General features: G+C 26.8%; 1 protein-coding gene across 10 annotated transcripts in view; it reads left to right on the top strand.

The window, feature by feature from the left end:
* LOC107999647 (potassium channel subfamily T member 2) overlaps positions 1-21,448 on the top strand; it is a 190,869-nt gene that overhangs the window by 140,617 nt on the left and 28,804 nt on the right. For 9 of the 10 annotated variants that reach the window (XM_017059614.3, XM_017059615.3, XM_017059606.3 and 6 more), the window contains 3 exons: positions 11,269-11,348; positions 12,944-13,043; positions 14,459-14,657. In XM_017059614.3, coding sequence (XP_016915103.1) covers positions 11,269-11,348; positions 12,944-13,043; positions 14,459-14,657 — 379 coding nt within the window. Of the gene's footprint in view, positions 1-10,735; positions 10,755-11,268; positions 11,349-12,943; positions 13,044-14,458; positions 14,658-21,448 lie in introns of those variants that run through there. The other variant, XM_062076704.1, reaches the window with a different exon arrangement.

Raw genomic sequence — 21,448 nt, 5'->3', positions numbered from 1 at the left:
TTGTTTTTGATTGATGAATTTTGGTGAAAAGTTAGGTTAGAATTTCATAATTTCGAAAAATTGTTTGCTAATGGAATTTTTTTCAATTAAGCTTAATTTTAAAAATTAAATTTACCAATTTTATTAATATATACGTATTATTATTCATAGTTTGATAAATATTTTAATTAAAAAGGAGATGATAATAAAATAAGAAATACTTGTTTATAGGTGATAGCAAATCGATGAATTGTCGAAGGGAACTCAATGAAATAGATTGAAATTCTTGAAGAATTCCAAAATAATGAGATATTAATTGACAATAAAATAGATATTTCATTAATATCTACTATTATTAATCTCTGAAAAAGTCGTAGTATAATATACATTAATATGATTCTCATTTATTAATAGATATAGGTATTTCAATTTAATCCTAATTTTTTTTAATCTTTTAATTAAGAATATTTATGCGTCTTCAAGAAAATGATATCGATATTTTATACGTATTAATTTGTAATAAACCACCTGTTGCTTTATTTAAAATGGTTAAATAATGAATATAGATATTTATAAAGTATACATAAATGGAATTTGCAGTTTTAGAAATAATTTTAATAAGAATAATGAAACACAATAAGATTAAAATATTGATATTTAAGTATATTCAGAGTAAGTATATTAAGTATATTTATTAACAAATGAAAGATTAATCAAATCTCTAATTAAATTACCTTTAATTCTCCAAATCTTATTAAAAACGCTTATAAAAATCTTAAAAATCATTGCCCAATTTTTTTTTTTCCAAAAATAATTTATAATGATTCTTGATTTTTCGACTAATCGTTTCGCATTGTTTTTATTCTCTCTTTTTGCGAGGGCAAGGAACGAGCCATAACAGAGGAAAAAGGGTTTCGTGCAACGTTGCGGTAATAGCCCAGCTTTCTCCAACGTTGCACGTAACGGGCCGTAAACCCGTCGTACTAACGATTGCTAATGCCCTCGAGGTAAAGGAACGATGTATACGAAACGACATCACGCGAACCAGTGCATAAGCCACGCCATCAGTGGATAGATGGGACGTCGCAAGTCGAAACTTGGTGCTTCGTGTTCGTCTTGTCTTGAAAGCACTGCTTCCGATTCGCATTCGCGTCATGGATTAATCAGCTACGGGCGACACGTTGGAATCCGGATTACGAGAAGAGAAGTGTGCGATACGCAGGAGTGTACTTTGTTTTGAAACAATGAAGATTTAAAAGGGATACGTTAAATAGAAAATTAAAAGTTAAATTTGTATAGATATTACATAGTGGTACATTTTAATATTGAATTCAGATTTGTTAAGTTCTATTGGATCTGTTATTATCAATTATCCTTAAAAGAAAAAAAGAAAATTAGAATTTACGAAATTAATAATGAAATGAAAGTTTTAAATTTTAGGTTATATTGAAGTTGCTGCATTGACTATTATTTTTAGTTGTCTATAAATAATATTGAGAACAAAACTAGAAACTGTGAAAAATGTAAAGTGGAAATTTATAACTAAATCCTTGGATCTAGTGCAATGTTGAGAACAAAATTTGATTGCTTATAGATCAGGTTGAAAGCGAAGCTTGGGTTCCTGAAACTATTGGAGACTTTATGTTCTATTAGATCTACTACAAAGTTGAAACCTATGAAATTATTGAAGTGAAAACTTCAAATTTTAATCCAATTGGACCTGTTACTTCGACTAATGCTCTTGGTTGCTTATAAGTAATACTGAAAACAATATTGCAAGCTGGAAAATTAGTAGAGTGAAGGTTTCAGATTTTAGATTAAACCTCTACAGTATTGGACCTTCGTTGCCCGAGACTATCCGATGTTAACCGAACTTACTCGAGCTTTTACCATTCTGAAACGTTCATAGAAATGGAATGACGTTCGGAATAATAGACGCGTAAATTCAAATAATCACGTATTACGTAATTATTATGGATTTTCATTCATATAAATAAAATTCCACTAATTAGAAAATTTAACTAAAAAATTTAAATAAAAAATTTGAATTTATCTTTAAATCATTCTTTAATTAATTTATTATTTATTATTTCCAAAATAAAAATAATAAGATAAGCGAAGATTTAAATTTAATTTACATGAATTTTAAAATAAATTTTTTTAATCATTACATTACACAATCACAGATGTATTATAATGTGTATAAGTCGATGTATCGTGTTTAATATCTTGAATGAATCAGAATGGTTTGCGCGCGATAGTTAGCGAGACGATAGGAATTAAACGCTTGTCCGAAACAGACGTAGATGCAATTATGAGCGTTTAAACCGATGCTGGACGAGAATGTTGCGATCTGGAGTGGAGTTGCGGATAGTTGAGTGGTAGGTATGTTCGGTAGTCTCATTGTTCTCGTTTCGAGTACTATGAATGATGTAAACTGTGAAATCTTGTTATTGGAAAGAGATTATGGTTATTCAACGTGATTATTCAACTTTTTTTTTCTTTTTTTGGTGTTTTAAGGTTATATTCAGTGGATAAGTAATATTTTGTGAGAATTGATTCAGTTGTAATTATTAGTAGAAATTTAAATTTTACTTATTATCATTTGTGGTTACTATAGTTTTAATAACTTTTCTTTTTTAGTTTCTATGATCAGTAGTATTAATCATACCTTTTTCTAGGAAATTTATGATCAATTTCTATTTTCAATTCTAACGATCGATTTTAAGATATAAGTAGATTCTTTGCTCTAAGTAGATATTAGAGACTAGAGACACAAAGCCATTTCGTCAATTATTTTTCTGCATGCTCTTTTAATTTTATAATGTCCATTATTATATCACTATAACAAAATTAGTAATATGTATAAAATGAATTTAATTTCTGATCTATAATAATAAAAATATACACCCATTTATCTAGATAAAATTAAAATCACGTAATTAAATCTTCATTTCTATTCAAAATTTATGAATTCTACGTACATACCTTCATCACTATCCAAAAAAATAAAGAAATTATCAATCACCAATCACTCTGATGAGATCAATCGATGGGGCATATTAAGAAACTCCATTCAATTCGAATATCGATCGTCTTTTCCATTCTATCAAGCAACGGTTCCCCGATAACTCGTGATCGGTAGGGCGCAGCCGATGGACGATGCGTCATGCACAATATTTACGAGCCACCTGACGAATGCTTTTATACATCTGGAGGAAATTCGAGCCGAGCGTGATTCCGTGGAGCATCGGACTAACTTATGAATTATGCAACTTGTCTCGTTTAAACGATCGCCTCTACCTGCATTACCATCGATCGGTATTGCAATGACCCAGTATGCGACATTTTTAAGCTTACGATGTATTCTTCGGATTGTGTAATTTTATTATTCTCATGTTCTGAAACAGATACAATTCTTTTCAAGAATTTGAGGAAGTTTTATATGCTTTATGAATTGGATCCTTATTCAATGATTTTTATTCTTTGGAAACAAAACAAGAAAATTTCTTATTAAAAATTCTTTTGTATTACATATTAAATATTTTATTACATAAAAATTATAAAGACACTCTTTCAACAAAAAGAATATCAATTCAATATTTCAAATATTTTCATTTAAATCAGGGTAAAAGTTTAACAGAATGTTTAATTTCGTTTCAGAAATCATTGACTCGGATCACTGCCAGAACGATGATATAATCAAATATAAAAGAATCAAGGTGAATTTTTTCATATAACCTTTAATTTTCGATCATCGTGCTGTGCAAACGATTCTATTCTTACAACTATTAACAATTCTAAAATTAACAATTCTCCAAATTCTGAAATCAAAAATTTCTTTTCATTTTCAAAAATAAAATTTTCAAAAAAAATCACAAATGAAATCCTAGATCGACTTATATATTCTTTCCTTATGAGTGACTCATAACACGTTATAATTCACTCACACTAGATCACACACTGACCAAAATAAAAAAAAAATTAATCTCGTTATTCCTTGAATGTTACACCAAAAAACATTTATATATTCAAAATTACTTTCTTCGGAATTTAACGTTTTCGAATTCGAAAGTTCGACAAGTTTCGAATCAAAAATTCATTCAAATAATATACGATATATATATATATCGAAAACTTTTTTCCGATAATTCATATTTATTTTCGAAAGTTTCGAGTAAGTCGAAAATTTATAATATTCCGTGATGTATATAAACAACACACATCGATAACTGAAAACTTTCTTCCAATCTGAAATCTGAGAAATTCAATCCTTGATTTGGAAAGTTTCGATAGTTTCGAGGGAGCAGGTTAGGGACACTGGTGGGGGGAGGAGTAGGAAGAGGGGGAAGAGAGAGAGCGTTCCCCTCAATTTATACAGATTGGTCCGAGTGGCGTTTCGGGTTCGAGTAACGAGGTACAATTCCGTGGCCGGACGAGTATTTCCTTCCTCGAGTGGAAAATCCATTACGCGGATCCGGCCGAAAGGAAAGTGGACGACACGTGGACGTGTATAGGCGTTATCTGATTATCTTGATGCTGATGGATTATGCGTACCTTTTTGGAACGTATAATATAAATAGGAACAGGAAGCTTTATTTTATCATTTTATTATTTAATAATAACCGCCACTGTATTGCACTGTTATTAAATAAAACGATATACTAAATAAACACAGGAAACTTAATTTATATTTAAAGGTAAAATTTTATAATTATAATAATGATAATAAAATATATTATTATTATTATTTGATAATAATGTATTTAAACAAATGTTTATTTTTACATATGAATATAAATTAATATTTCTATTTCTTAATAAATTATTTATTAATGCTATATATATATTAAATGAGAATTTTTATATCGAAAGGATATTGTATATTTCTAATTCTTTGAGAATTTATTTATATTTTTTATTCTCCAAGATGGATAGATCGACGAGTTCAGAACTAAAAATTATATGTATCAATGAATAATTAATTCTGTGCTTGTAAAATGGCCAAAGATTAAGATGAAAAATATAAAAAAAATTAATTTATTGTTTTTAACTTTTGTCATGAGTAATAATTACGTTATTTTTTTAATAATAATAGAATACAATGTCTTCGAAATTATGATAAATTTTACATGCAAAAATAAATGAAAAAAAAAGGGAATATCTCCGTATTGAATGAAATTTATATTAAAAGATGAATTGAAGTGCGGTTTAATGTTACAATGTGACGTTTATTACCAAGAGAAATAACATTATGGTGGAAAGACAAAATTTATTACCAGTTTATTTCATGGCATACCGTAATTTGTTACAAATGAAAATTTTTCGATCTCGTATTATTTCTCGTGTTGAATTCATTCGTTTGATTATACATTTCCATTATTCAATATAATTACAACAAAATTGCTGATCTTCGTTCGTTTTTTTACAAAAAAAAATTCAACAATCAACCATTCTTATTTCATTTAAAACGTGAATCGAATCTTCATTCATATATTCTACTTCTTTAATCGATCCTTTATATTCTGAAAACGTTACAAACTACAATTAAGGTAAATAACATAAGAATCTGAAAGAAGAAAAATTTTGAAGAATCTCGATATAATTTAAATGATACAATACGATTCGAAAGTAGAAATTTCCACATTTTCATTTTCAACAAATTTACCAATAATAATTTTTGATATAATTTCTCGATATTCAATTATTTTTGGAAAGGAAAGAAAAATTTTGATAAATCTCAAAATAAAATTTGAATAACACAATTGCAAAAATTGCACCCTTCGAATTCAATTTAATAAAAACAATAAAGTAATGGAAAAAAAAAACAATTATATCTTAATCCTCTTGATTCAACTTTTACTTTCATTTTATCATTTTCTACATAGTAGTAGTTTGACGAATGCACAATCGCGTGCAATTAGTGGTTAAACAGTCGGTAAAAGGAATTTGAATTAATTTATTTGATGCGGTGGAAATCCTATTTCACGCAGGGGGGACACGCAGCCAGGTAAAAAAGAGTTTCCGGAACTCGTTACCAAAGGAATTGACCTTCTGCCAGCCGAAACAGGAGTAGAGCGCAGTCATTAATTTCGTTAAAACGGAAAAGTTTCCCCTTTCCTTTCATCACTGTGATTCTGCCCGCGCCAATATCCGCCCCTCTCCTCTCCCCCTCCCCTCTTGCGCGAGCAATTTTATCTCGCTACATCTGTTCACGATTGATTGGGAAATTATCGTGGGAGATATTCATTCGTAAATTTGTTGAAAATGAAAATTTCTATTTTTTGAATCGCGTCGCATTCTTTAAATTAAATTAAATCGAGATTTAATTCCAAATTTTTGTTTCCGTTGCAAAATTTAATTAAATATCAAATATTGACTCTTAATAATTCTTAATAGAAAAAAAGAATTGTTGCGTCGAAGAAATTTTCTAATTTTATTTCTTCAACGAGATCGTTTTTTTTTTTTTCATTATTATTAAAAATAAGAATTTAATTTTAGAGATTAAATTTCCCTCGAAATTTTCCCCCTCGAGTATTAATCACCAGCTAATTAATAATCCAATTTTTTGATCACAAGAAAAAATTTGCTCGACCGAAGAACAACAAATAAATAAATAAATCCGCGTAAATCGGATTGGAAATACGTGATAAGGATGAAACGAGCTTTTAAGTATTAAAGAAAGTGGCCTCGATTATTTCGAGCCGAGATCAAAGAGATCGATTTTACGATTGCATCCAATCTCAGAATTCGCTCGCACGTACAAATTGCCCGTATCGGATCTATTTTCGACTCTCGCTCTCGCTCTCGCTGTCGATCTATCGCTCTCTCTCGCTCGCTCACTCGCTCGCCTCTCGCTCTCTCTTGCTCGCTCGCTCACTCGCTCCCGCTCTCGCTCTCTCTCTTGCTCTCTCTCTCGTTCGCTCTCGCTCTCGCTGTCGCTCTCTCTCTTTCTCTCTATTCCTCTCCCCTCCCCCAATTATACTGGAAATGTCAACGATCTAAATTCTCGAGCCACATTTTAATTAAATATCGACAGGTTGACTTTGGCCGAGCGGAACGCATTTCGATGGTTAATTCATAGTTTACCAATGTTGCGGGGTTGCCATCATCAAAAAGTGACGTGCCATTACCGGTGAAACTGTATAAACTGTTTAATTTGCAAATTTCTGATGATGTATAAAATTTAGACGTATTAAATTAAATTGTAGGTTAGATTTTTTTTTGCTATGTAAAATTTGAATTAAATTAAATACTGTGCATAAAATTTAATTTAATTGATTAAGTTTTAATTATTTAAGAAGTTGTAAGATAACTCGAAATTCTAACTATTGTTTCCCAAATTGATTATCATATTCCGTAGAATCTAAAATTGAATTATATTTTCAGAGGAAATATTTTTTTTCTTTCCACAAAGATTAAAGCATTATTTCAGCAGGATTTATGAATGTATTTATCATTCGTCTGAAATTTATGTTGATATAAAAATGTAGATATAGGTTCGAAATCCATATAAAATGAAAAGTAAGAATTTCCAGTTAAACTCGACGTGTAAACGTATAAATAGGCAAATCTATCTTTAAAATATTTAAAAAATCCTCATAAAGATAAATAACTCAATTCTTACACGCAAATGCCTCTCGAGATCGATTGCTATCAAAGTATTCATCGATTTGCCATGCTAACAAAAAAACAAAAAAAAAAAGAAATAAGTAAAAAAAAGCGATATAAAGGACGATTTATTCGCATTTTCATGCTGTCATCCTTGAAAACGTTATCTTCGTCGTTCTGTCAAGTTCCTTATCCAACGACAAAAAAGTCGTCGTTGGCCGGTCGATAAATCAAGAAAAACGAGATGTCGACGAAAAATGCGCTTGGATGCTTGGAAAAAATGAACGAATGGCCACTGACAACTTTAGATCAAATATTTTTCGCTTGATATAGCTCGTTTCTCATCTCGATTTGCTTTCGTTTCTGTTCGATATATTCTTGAAATTCGAAAAAAAAAAGAAAAAAATATTTTTAAAAATGAAAATATATGGAGAAAAGATTAATTATCGATTTTCTTATGTAGATATATCATAGTATTCATTACACAGTTCTTGTTTGATCAGTAAAGTTAAGCACAATTAATATTTGAATAGATAACCACTAATTAGAAACGCAACGTTACATTACACATACATTATAGTAGATGGTTTGAAATAACATCATAACAACTGTAGATCGTCTGCTAATGAACAACAATAATCAATACTGATCAATGATAATTAAAATTCTTACAAGGAATCTTAATATATATAGGTTTAACAATATTTTTCTAAGAATACATCACGTAACATAGAATGTAAATTCAATTAAACCCAATTAAAATTAAAAAGATTTTAAACCGCTATAACTTCGAAGGCAGTTACTTCCAGTCAATAAATGAGAGAATGTTACGAGCGCGAAATCTTGTCCTTTAAAACGCATTTTCATTTATCCCGATACGACTTCTGGTTCTCGAGATATCATCCTAAAAAGAGAAACTAATTTTTAACCATTTATCTTAAAGTCAATTAAACTCTATTAAAATTAAAAAAAGTTTAAACCGCTATAACTCCGAAGATAATTACTCTCGATCGATAAATAAGAAATCGTTAGAAGCGCGATATTTTGTTCTTCAAAATGCATTTTTATTTATTCCGATATAATTTCCGCTTCCGGAGATATCGTCGTGTAAAGAAAAAGGTAATTTTTTATCATCTCTATTCTTGTCATCTGTTCGGATCTCTCGCTCGCATTTATCTCACTTATTACTTATCCCAAATTGTAGACAATTGACAGATCGGAAGAAACATAATATCCATTTCTAGAATAAAATAGAAGTCAAATTTGGATCGTTTGCTCATTCATGAAAAGTTTGAATCTTTATATCTAATATTTAATCGGACAACCGATTGAGATATGAAGATGAATGAAAAATTAATTTCAATAGCATAATTTTCTCTATGTTCTGAATAGATTTTGATAATAAAATTTTTAATCTCTTGATTTCGATTTATATGAAAAGTCGAAGTTTTATTTTTGAATACGATGATTGTTTGAAATAAAATATTTAGGCATTTAAATTTCCTTGTCACTCGAGTCGAGTAAATTTGTCTCAATATATATCTATCAATGTATATATCATGATCGATGATAAGATAAGAACATTGGAAATGGAACAGCGAATGAAACATATTTGCATAATTCTGTAAGTGATGAGTGAAGCTGTTTTGACGTAGATATCTAATGAATTATTCAAATTTTGATATCGTGCATAACTAGAATATTGGTATCGGATCTGAGAATCCGATGGATGTTGGATGAAATTGAATCTCTTGAAGCATATATTAAAATTAAGTTTGATGAATCTATCCATATAATCAAACTTCATGATAACTTTATTTTTGTAAATTAATTAATTAAAAATATCTATTATATACATACCTATTTATATAAGATTCTATATTATTATAAAAATTATTATCCTCGATAATATAATAAAATTATAATGATAACATAATGAATAACACGTTCATGACGAAAGATTTTCTAAGACATACGATTCTTTAAAATCTTGTAAAACATTTATCATATATACACGAATGAAATGGTATTTTTACTCTAAAAATATATAACAAAAATTATTTTGATAATAAAAATAAATATAATTTCGATTTTATATTTTTCGTTTTAATTGAAAGATAAAAAATAATTATTCTCTCTTTTCTTCGCAATTCATCTCTCGAAAGATTAAACACGTGCAACGATACTTTCAAAAATCGAAAACAAAACATTTTTAAAAAACAAAAGGAATGAATATACGTTCGATCAGAATGTCGAGTTCTTTTCATGTCATCGTTCAGTCGATCGAGCTCGAAAGCGCAACCACGCTCTTCAGATACAAAGGTTTTCTCATCGATCGATGATATCTCTGTCTCTCTCTGTTATATCCTTTGATTTCATACGTAAGAAACGATCAAATACGATCAACAATCGATAAGAATCGATTCCACGCGAATAATCATCGTTCGACCTAACCGTGCCTATCGTGACGTATCTAGGTTAAAGAACCAGTTCAACAACACGAAACAATCGCATACACGGTATGTCTATAAAATTTTAATAGAGATAATTAAAAATTTACATATGATCTCTTTTCAACTTTGTGTATCTAAACATAATCAGTGAATTTCTGAATTTTTATGTAGAGATTATTTACAAGAATATTGTTTAATTATTTACATGTTATATTGAATTGAATATTTTGAATAAAATTCAAATAATAAGAATTTATTCGTTGAATAAAATTTAATTATATTTGGAAACATGACAACAGAGATGAAGTTTTGAAGATAAATTCAGGTATTATATATATTATTTATTACTACTCTCTGAAAGAAAGAATCAAGAATCTAAAATTTCAATTGTGGTCTAATAATCCGATTTACGTTTAATTTTTCAATATAGATCGCTTAGAGAGGTTAAAAAACAGTTACAATGCAAATTTTTTGTTTGGTAGAATGAGCTAGTCTCTAATATAACAAATGGTAATAGTCTTATTACTTAATAATGAAAACATCACGCCATCTCATGGGAGCTTTCGAAATGAATGCACTCCAAGGAAATGTTTTCAATTGTGATTGTTGGAGGTTAAGCATTGACGATATTTCGACTCGTGATTAATAATAGAATAAAGATGAAAATTGAATAGGAAAAGTTGTTATTCTCGAAGGAATCATCAATATTAGGTATAATATAATTAATTAAGTATATACATAATATTAAACAGAAATTGTTGCATTTATTGAATATCAATTCTTATTTGCTTACGAAAACTACTAAAATAATATTCTTGAAGTTCTGATGTATGTATAAATGTTATTTTATTCTATCGTTAATATTATTTTTGATATTTTTTTTCTATTCAGTTTTGTTAAATTTAAATATTAATTTAAATTTATATTAATTAAATTTGTCACATTTGAAAAATTCTATCGTTGTGATATTGTGTATGAATATAATAAAATATTCACATTTAAATTAACATGGTATACAAATTTGTGGCACGTGAAGGTGAAATTTATAATACCAGGCTTATATATATAACATATAACATATAACATCAAACATATAGGAAATTGAAAATTTTTCAATCTCGATACTGTACATAATATTGGATTTGTTTTCGATAATTAAGATTACTTAACCTACGAAACCTATGAAACATCAGATAATAATTTCAATTTTTTTTTTCTTTTACAGAGTTCGTGTCGAATATTACGTGAACGAAAATACATTCAAGGAAAGACTTCAGCTGTATTTCATCAAAAATCAACGTTCAAGTAAGTACATCGAATAATTTTCATATTAAATGCATTGAAACACGTTTTGATTTATTTCTACAATGTTCAAATTCATGAATGGAATTCATGAATAGAAATCAGAATATTATTATATCTAAATCAAATTGTAGAAATTAATATTAAATTTTTAAAATAAAATATTATTGTTCATGTTGATCTAGATTATTTATAAATTCATATTCAGATATATCGATATATCAAATATCATTTCGTATAAATACTACACAATATATTATGCTGTCATTCATAAAGATCATTATTGCAATTTTAAATAGACTTTTCTATGTAATTAAATTTTGCACGTTCTGTTATGAATATAATATTATAATTCAGGTATATTTTGTCTAACATAATGCAAAAAATTTAAAATTAATCGATCATGAATATCTTTTAATCGCTTTTCTCAGAGTAGTTTAAAAAATAATTCTGTTTCATCATTCTTTTTTCATCATTGTTTCTCTGTTCGAAATATTTTATTTTATTTCACATAAAGTTTCAAATATTAAAATATTAGATTTACATATTTATGTTAAATAATAATTTGTTTAAAGAAATAAACAAATATATATTATTTCTTAATAAAAAAATATAATTGCTGTTTTTTTGCAGTGATATAAATAAAAAAACTTTCAAATTATCTTTATTGAATACAAGATCTATGTTATATTTTTATTTTTATGAATTTGAACATTCCTTCAAATGCCGATATCTCATGATATTACTCATGATACTGGATAAATATTCGATAGTGTGAACTTTTATTTAATATCACAGTAATATTAATTACAAAGATCTACTCGAGCTTTTGATCGCAAAAAAGAATTCTAGAAATTCTTCTCGAAAACACATTGTTCTTTGTATATCAGAAATGTAATTTCGGGAAGGGAGACGTCTACCGGCGAGACATGTAATCTTTTGTAGCCAATGCTATCATGTCGATACCATGAAAACTCGATTACAGATATCGATTATTTGCATCTATCAATGTGCTGGCAAGAGATCGATACTTTACCGTGTTTCGTTTCAAGAGAACGATTAAAAATAGCTCTTTGTAAATCGTGAATATCGATAAATTTTCAATCCAGGGCATTCTTCACTCTGTGACAAATTCATTCTACCGATTTTTTCGTAACTATTACCCTATCTATTGGTGTTGACGTTCTCTGATAACAAGAGACGAATAAATTGCGCTAGTTTAAGAATTAAAATAAAATATTTTCGTGAGAAATTTTATGGTGAAAAATTTATTTTTAATGGTTTTGTAAGATAAAATATATAAAAGTAATAATAATATTCGCAATTTGTGCAATTTTAATAGAGTAAATTCTTTATTCGTATAGCTTAATTGTTAGTATTCTATTTTTTTTAGATATTTTTAAATAATTAGATTGTGAAATAGAATGAAATGAAAGTATACAATATCAAAGTTTATATCGAATTTTTTTTAATATAATATATGATTTTTATAAAATATACTTAAATACAAATATGATAATCAAATAATTTTTTATATATCTATATTGTATAATTGAAAATTTTTCTAATAATTTTTGTTACGATATTTTATGTTTCAGGTTTGAGGATACGATTGGCTAATCTATTCTTCAAGTTACTAACATGCTTCTTATACATATTCAGAGTCATCACCGACAACGATCCAACTTACGCAGCATGGTAAGAGAAAAGAAATTTATATATAGATAACATTTCTTATTTTTATCAAAAAAATAATATTTTCTTTTTCTTTTACTATTCACAGAAAAATTTCTACGTTGAATAGACTTTAAGAAAACTATTTTAAATTCACGAAAAATTATAATATTTCGTAGAACGAGTATTATGGCTAAGAATAAAACGAAGAGATAAGAATTTGCTGGCTGAAACTATATCTCATTTTGCTATCAGGATCCTCTAACAGTCTACTCCTTTGGGATTTCCTCTGAAGCTATTCTCTCCCTATGGATTCTTCCTCCATGTTATTTTGTATCTTTTATGTTTTTTCATGCACAATGTATTTCTATATTTCTTTTTATTTCTTTTTTTTTTTTTAGTATTGTAATTTTCTTTATAATTATTATTTCTTTATTTTTCTCTTTTTCATATATATATATTTTACTTTTTCAATCATATTTCAATTATAAATTTCTACTAAATAATTATTTTGCAATCAAAATTTTTCTTTATGCAGTATGATGAACAATTTATAACAAATAATAATAGAATATTTCATTTTCTTTATTTTCCATGTTTTGTTTCCAATAAATATACATCTTGATTCATCATATAATAGAACATGGAATATTTCTCCACGTTTTCATCATTTTTAAACAATATTAACTATGTTAAAAATCTTGTGAAATTAAATTCGGTCGTTCTATCTTGCATACAATCAAATAAATTCATTTATTTCATTTATATTTAATTTTCAATTTCAATTTTCAATTTCTCAAAGTTATAATTTATATATATAGTAATATCTGGTATAATATATATATAGTAGTATAATATAATATATATAACATAATATAATATAATATATATTAATACATAGCAATATAATTCATATGTGATTATTGGGTTCTTTTATCATCTTTTATCACTAGAAATTCTTTCAAAAAAAATTCTACCTAGAATTGAAATAATAGCGCATATGCTTTTAAAAAATTTACTTTTATTTCCAGAATTTTATCAATTTTTATCAAATTACTTATAAGTTATTATAAGTTATTATCGTTTGGAATATTCCAATTAAAAAGGATTGTTTCTTATTAGTTTTTAAAAGAAAATTAAATTATCACGATTGTAATTTATAATGTGAATGTTTATTCATTTATATAAAATTTAAAAGTATAAAAAATTATGAAATGTACATATATATGACGAAAAGCATAAAATATTCAAAATAGAATACTTGTTATAATATTTTAACAATAAGATAAATTTCTATTTATTAAATTAAATTCCATTTCTTTAATCATGTTGATACAAATTTTATTTTGTATCATAAATCTATCTAATATCTACAGATTAGGATAATTTATTAAAATTAAAAATAAAAGATATTTTTATTTTATTTTATTTTGTTTCAGTTACGGTTGCATACCAGGCAACAAGACCGAGTTCCTCGTATCACAGAATCTAACGGAAGAAGAGTTTCAAGAACATCCAACCATCAATTGGGACGCGATCTTATGGGTGAGAAGACCTTTGGAACTGTGGGTCGTTCAGGTGATCCTGGCGATAGTGTCTCTTACGGAAGCGCTGCTACTCGCTTATCTCGGTTACAAGGTACGCATCCTTTCGTTTATAGATCGTTTCGTATGCGATATTCGATAACTGTTATTCGAAAATATCTCGTTTCGCCATTGTCGCACAGAAATTCAGAATTTTAAATTTCGCGCGTTTTGTAACGATACTTGCATGAATTAAACTTTATTGCAATATTATTGTGTATAAATATGGCAAACATTTTTAAGCAACAATTATATAAATAAACAATATAAAAAAATAGAATATAATGATGTAATAAAAAAAATATAATAAATATGTAATAGTTGTATTAATATATATATCATTATACATATTATATAGTTACATTTTAAATAAATATAATTATTACATATAATACGAATATGTTACCAATGGATTAAGTTAAAACTCGCTATGACCGATTTTTTACCGACCGATGATATATTTTTCCTTATTTTTCGAAAATAACGAAGATATTTGCATAATTGTGCAGCAAAAAATAACTCATGTGTACTGACTCTAACGTTATTATTCGAGAATGGAATTAAATATTTGGATAAGGAATATAGAGAATTTTAGATGAATGTAGAGAACAAATTTCGATAATGAGAGGTAAAGTGGACGTGTAATTTTAGTGATTTTAGTTATGGTGTTTTAAAATTAATATAATCATAAGTTAATTGATAATAATTTTACGAAAGAAATTCTATTTGATGATCTTTATTTCGCGTGTTATAATAAGGAAGTTAATTTTCTAAATATTAATTTAATAATAAATAATAAATATTCGAGTTTTAAAAAAATATAATTTTGCCAAAGAATCATAAACTTTTAGGTTAAGAAAGATCATTAATCAGAAGAAAGAAGAAAAATTAAGATTAAGGATAAGTTAGAAAATCAAAATTATTATTATTTAATTTTTAATACATTCTATTCGAAAAGTTATTCGATAAAATTTATATATTTTTAATTTTATAAAATGGAACCACATCTATCTCAAAATTTACTAATAAAAAAAATTTAATAATACATATTAATATCAAACATCAAATATTTAATTTAATTTTACACTATCTCGAGACAAATTTTTCAAAAAATTTTTCAACAGCAAGCTATATTAATAAATTAACAAATTTTACCCAATGAATATTTAGAATTTTTAAAAAATAACCAAATTTTCTCTGCAATATGACATTTGCCTGCGAAATATTCGCCGATGGATCCCATTTTCCTCAAAACTTTTCTGTGCGACAATAAAGCAGCGAGTTATTTTGCATGATGACGTCTGCCTTCTCCCTCGACGTGCATTTCTCTCGTCGTCGTTTCCCTCTCTGTGTGTGTCTCTTTTCATCTCTCGCTTCTGCATGATTCGTCGGTGTGCTCTCGCCTAATCGCCAACAATTCACTGGCTTAACGAATTAAATGAAATAAAACGGAAGTCGAAGGCTCGGAATTGGATCTACGTTGACCAGTGTTTTCTAACTTTTTTCAGCTACTACTATTTTACAATATTCGAATAATTTGGTACTTGATCTCACATGTATATAAATTAAGACAAAATTTTTAAATCCACCAGAGGGAATTTGAATCGCTGATATAACCGATATGAAATTATATTATTAAATTTTTTCTGAAAAAAAAGTTTTGTTTAACAATTATTTCTAAAATTTCTTGTTAAAATAAATATTTTAGAATTTTCTTCAAATTTTTTCAAAATTTAATAGAATAATAAAAAATATATAATAAATTTAAAAATACTCATTTTCTACATTATTTTATTATTCTATTTTTCTATTTTCTTTTTTTTTCTTTTTTTTTTTTATTATGCATTTTTTATCTCACTCGATTGGTAATCTACCCGGTGGCGTAATAAACGAGCATTATATCGATTGTCGGTCAACATTAATTTTCAATAAGATGACGAAAACTGGATGACCGGAAGAAAGCTCTAGAGAAAACTTTATCAACTAAGTTATCAATTGAATTCGAAAAGTATGATTAATTATTAAACAAATTTAACGGCACTGTTTTTGAATTAATGAACGAGAGAATTTTTCATCCGGAGCATGAAAAATGTAATTAAAATAATTAAACGTTAAAAATTATCAGATAAAAATGGCAACAATCTTTTTTTTAGAATCGACTCGCAAGTTGAGAACCACTGATTGTAACAAAAATTCGAAAAGTTATAGGTGCTAGCTAGACTGATGGGAAGCTTTTTGCTTCAGAGAGGCTAGCGCTCTCTACTTTTAGGATTATAATTTTTTTACCGCATCTGGGTGAAAATTTGCAAAAGAGCTCTCCTCAAAGCTCGATGGCTGAAAACGTTTTTCCAGGAAAGTGATTTTTAGTGCAAACCCGAAAAGAAATTATGTTTTGACACGAATGAAAAATTCTCGAGAAACTCGCTTTTATTTTACACGCGTAATATGAAAAATTCAGCTGAGTCATTTGAAGCAAGCTTTCCTTACAATAAAAACCGTTAAGTTAAAATTATGAGAAGAGAATTAAGTTTGTTAAAAAGATTGTTTGAATGTTTATAAAGTTTTTACGTTGATGTATATTATTATGTATGTTGTGTTATAATAAAATTTAGAATTATAATAATATATATATGGTGTTAATGTATTATTTGTTGATTTTGCAAAAAAATAAATAGAAAAATTGTGTATAAAAGAATGTCGATTAAAGTTTATTTATTAAATTATAGACAGACCGCGATTTTTACAAAATCAAATTTTTATGAATATTTTTATAAAATAATAGAATTTTAATAGAGATTTGCTTTATTTGCCTGAATATAATAATGTATATTACATTGGAAATTTTGTATAAATTCATAAATATTCGTAGTTTAATTTAAACAATTGAAAGTTTGCATTAGATCGAACGAGAAAGAAAGAGAACGAAATCAGTTTTGCCTCTGCAGTGCCATTATATCTGCATTTCGCTTTATAAATTTAAATCGCTTACAATTTGTATATTGACTTTTGTGTTTTTTGATTCTCTTGAATTTTTGATTCTAGAGAATCTTCTTTGATTCTTTAGAATCGATTCTCCAATATATTAACACATTATATGTACGTATGTCTCTATGTATTATTTCCAATGATATAATAGTAAAATTTTTTGATAAATCTTTCTTATTTTTTTCAAATCTAAATAAAAATAACACACGTGACAAAATATAATGTAATTTTCTATTCTTCTATTCATTTAAATTTGTTCTTTTTTATTTTCTAAATTTTTTATATCAGCATGAAACGCTTTGCAGTTTTTGTTTATATATATATATATTTACAATTACTCGTCGTTCTGCAATTTCGACTCAATAATATATACCAATCAAATAAATTTATTTGTGAAATCTTATATCGTAAATAAAAGAAGAAAAAAAAACAATCTCATGAAAGCGATATTTTCACATAACCTATCAAATTTAAGTTATAAAAATCATATATATATATATATATATATATATATATATATGAAAGTTTAGGCACGAAATATAAAACCAATGCAATTTTACAAGGGTGCACTATAAAATTTTGCAGGCAGTCACGAAACACGTCGACTTTCATTCGAAAGTTTTCCTCATTTCGCTTCAAAAGTAAACCGACAAATCTTTGGAAGACTTACTACAAACAGAACGTATGAAAGTTCGAATACGTGTGCACCTTAAATTCCAATCTCATTTCTGATTGAAAGAATTTTTTTAAGCAAAAGAAATCGAATATTTTTTTATCTAATTTGAATTTCGTAAACATATTATTATATTTAAAGATATTACATTTAAACATTAAAATAAAATAAATCTTTCGCCATTACAAGAGATTTTATAATTATAAAATATATATTTTTTTTTATTTGGTACAAAGCTATAAAACAATGAACAAGACAAAATTTTGATTAGAATCGATAAATTCGAAATTTTATCATGCAAAACGTCATCGTTAAAGCCACGTGAAATTATTACTCATCATGTTCGAATTTTAATATAAAGCTCTTTTACTTTTCCACGTGCAGGATTTTGATAGCATCTCGACCAACGTGTGGCACGCCATCCGCTGATCGAACATTCATGGCGACCCGATTCGTCACGTTGTAACAACTGACCGACTCGATAATGCCATGTTGATATCGTATAAAGCGTGATAATCAAGAATTGTTCGTACTGGTAGCGCCCCTAAGAAATTTCAGGAGCATAACTATTGAGATCGTTGTTGATTCACATGTACTGATGCTATAAAACTTTTGTTTTGTCCTTATAAAAATCTCATTATATCTGATAGTATTTTTTAATTAGAGAAAAATTCTTTATGTGCATAATTATGTAGTACGATGTAGGAATAATGGTAACAACTATTTTAATAAGAATTGCTGTTAAGAGTTTTAATGTTTGATTAAAGATTAAACTGAGATTAAATTATAAAAATCAAACTTAAGATTGATTATTGGAGAGTCATTATTGGTATCATTTATTAATTTACTTTGCAATTCTATTTTTTTTTAAGGAATTGGTATTGACATTATCAGCCAAGTATCAACCTTCAATTTATAAATATACTATTTCCTAGAAATTGATTATTAATTATTTATGAAGGTTAAATAATATTAGCACTATTATTTTTTGTCAAGTATCTTTAATTTCCAATTTTATTATTTCTGAAAAATTAATTACTATTTCTATATAGTGCTGTCAGTTTACTAAGTAATTTTCCAATCCTTATTCTTTTTCAAGAATTGATTATTTGTGTGAAGGCTAATTAGTTAATCAGTTTACTAATCTTTATTTTCTATTATTTTACAGGAAATGATTATTGATTATTTCTATGAAGGTCAAATAATGTTAACATCAACAACAAGTTTGTCAAATATTAATCTTTAGTTTCCCATTATTTCTCAGAAATTGACTATTGACTATTTCTCTGAAAGCAATAGTATTGTTATCAGTTTGCTAAATAATACTCTTCATCTTTCAACTCTATTTTTCTTCAGGAATTGATTATTGACTATTTCTATAAAGGTCAATCAATGTTGGCATTAATTTAAATGATAATCTTCATTTTTTAACCTATTTTATTTATTATTTCAAGATTTGATAAGACCATCTTTTAAAGACTAAAGAAAATAAGAAATAAATTTATTCAGAAAAGAAAATAAAAAATAAAAAACTTAAATAGACCTATTCACAGATTTCCTTTCAAGCATATATACAAACCAAACCCAAGAAAAAGAAAACAATGAATATCAACTATTATTTAAAACTGAATTAAGTAAGTTCTTAATTCCTAAATATTTTCCAATTCTTCATCATTTCACAAAACACAATTATCAAAAGAATAATATTCGAAACCTGAAAGAAGCCAGATTTATCAAAATCACTATTCAATAATGTATCCATTATTTCCAATGATAAATGAATGATTCTTAACATAGAATATATAGAATACATAAAAAACAAATTTTTATTTTTCATGAAAAAAATTCCTCAATTCATTGCTAATAAATCTAACTAACTTTTTTCCCAATAAAAGTCGAAGATTGCGTAAAAATAATTGAAAAACATAACCTTCAAAAAATGAAAATTTTTAATTTGTTTCAATTATCATTTATCAATAGACGAAATGAATATTAAATATTGAATTGTAATTTGAATTCTTTTATATTTTTTTATACTTTATACTTTTTTTATACTTTTAATTTAATATAAGAAAACGTACGTATAATTTCCTATTGCAAGGCAAATGATGCGAACATATCGCGCCATGTGGATTTCCTATTCTATGACGAATGAATACATATCATGAGAATTTCTTATTCTGTGGCGAATGATATGATGTACGCATCATAGAAATTTTCTATTCTATAGCGGTTGAGTTTGTCATGTGGATTTTTATTATATGGCAGCTGAGGTGTATGGATATGTGTCATAAGAATTTTCTATTCTATGGTGGTTGACGCGTACGATTATGTCATATTCCTGTGTAGCTGAAGTAAACGTATGTGTCATGAGAATTTTATATTCCATGGCGAGTGACGTGACATGTCACGTGGATTTCTTGTCCTGTAACAGTTGATTATATTATTAAATTTTCGGAAAGACGAAACATATTCGAATAATTAGATTAGGTCCACAATATAAGTATCGTCATCAGTATAAATTTTAGATTTCATTATATCGTTTTACAACTTTTTTTTTTATTTCTATTTTTTTGTTGTCCATTTACCACTGAGAATTCTCTTCGATTTTTTTTCAATGCTATATTGAATTTAAAATCAAGTTTACATAAAGAAAAAGAGTATAAGTTTTTCTAATAAGTATAACTAGTAAAATATATACATTGAATTATAAACCGCAGAGCTTTAATTAATGTGTAGCTATTAGAATACTAATTGTCTCATATGTCTCATTTTCAAACTCGGTCATTAAATTAAAACACAGATTATGTGTAAAATAGAATTATCATCCATTATTATAATATATTTTTGTATCGTGTAATTCTAGTTTCCGTAATATATAAAAGGGAGCCTTTATTACATAAACGTTCCGAAGAGGTTATCATATAAAACTTCTTCAAACTTTAATATTGCTTGTAAGAGAAGTCGAGAGACATTTATAAAATTCTGCCTCGTCACGAATTTGAAGATACACAGAATCATTCTTAATTCTTTCTTATATTTTTCTTTTTTAAAGAATGAAAGTTATTAGAATTCAAAGAATATTATATATAATAATAATAATAATATGATATTTGCAAATCGTAAACTTTTTTTTTATAGATATAGTATCTATTAATTTTTAATTATATTTAAATATTGAATAGGTT

Source organism: Apis cerana, linkage group LG6 (assembly GCF_029169275.1).
Source record: "Apis cerana isolate GH-2021 linkage group LG6, AcerK_1.0, whole genome shotgun sequence".
NCBI classification, from domain to species: Eukaryota; Metazoa; Arthropoda; class Insecta; order Hymenoptera; family Apidae; genus Apis; species Apis cerana.
This window is presented reverse-complemented; position numbering and strand designations above follow the sequence as displayed.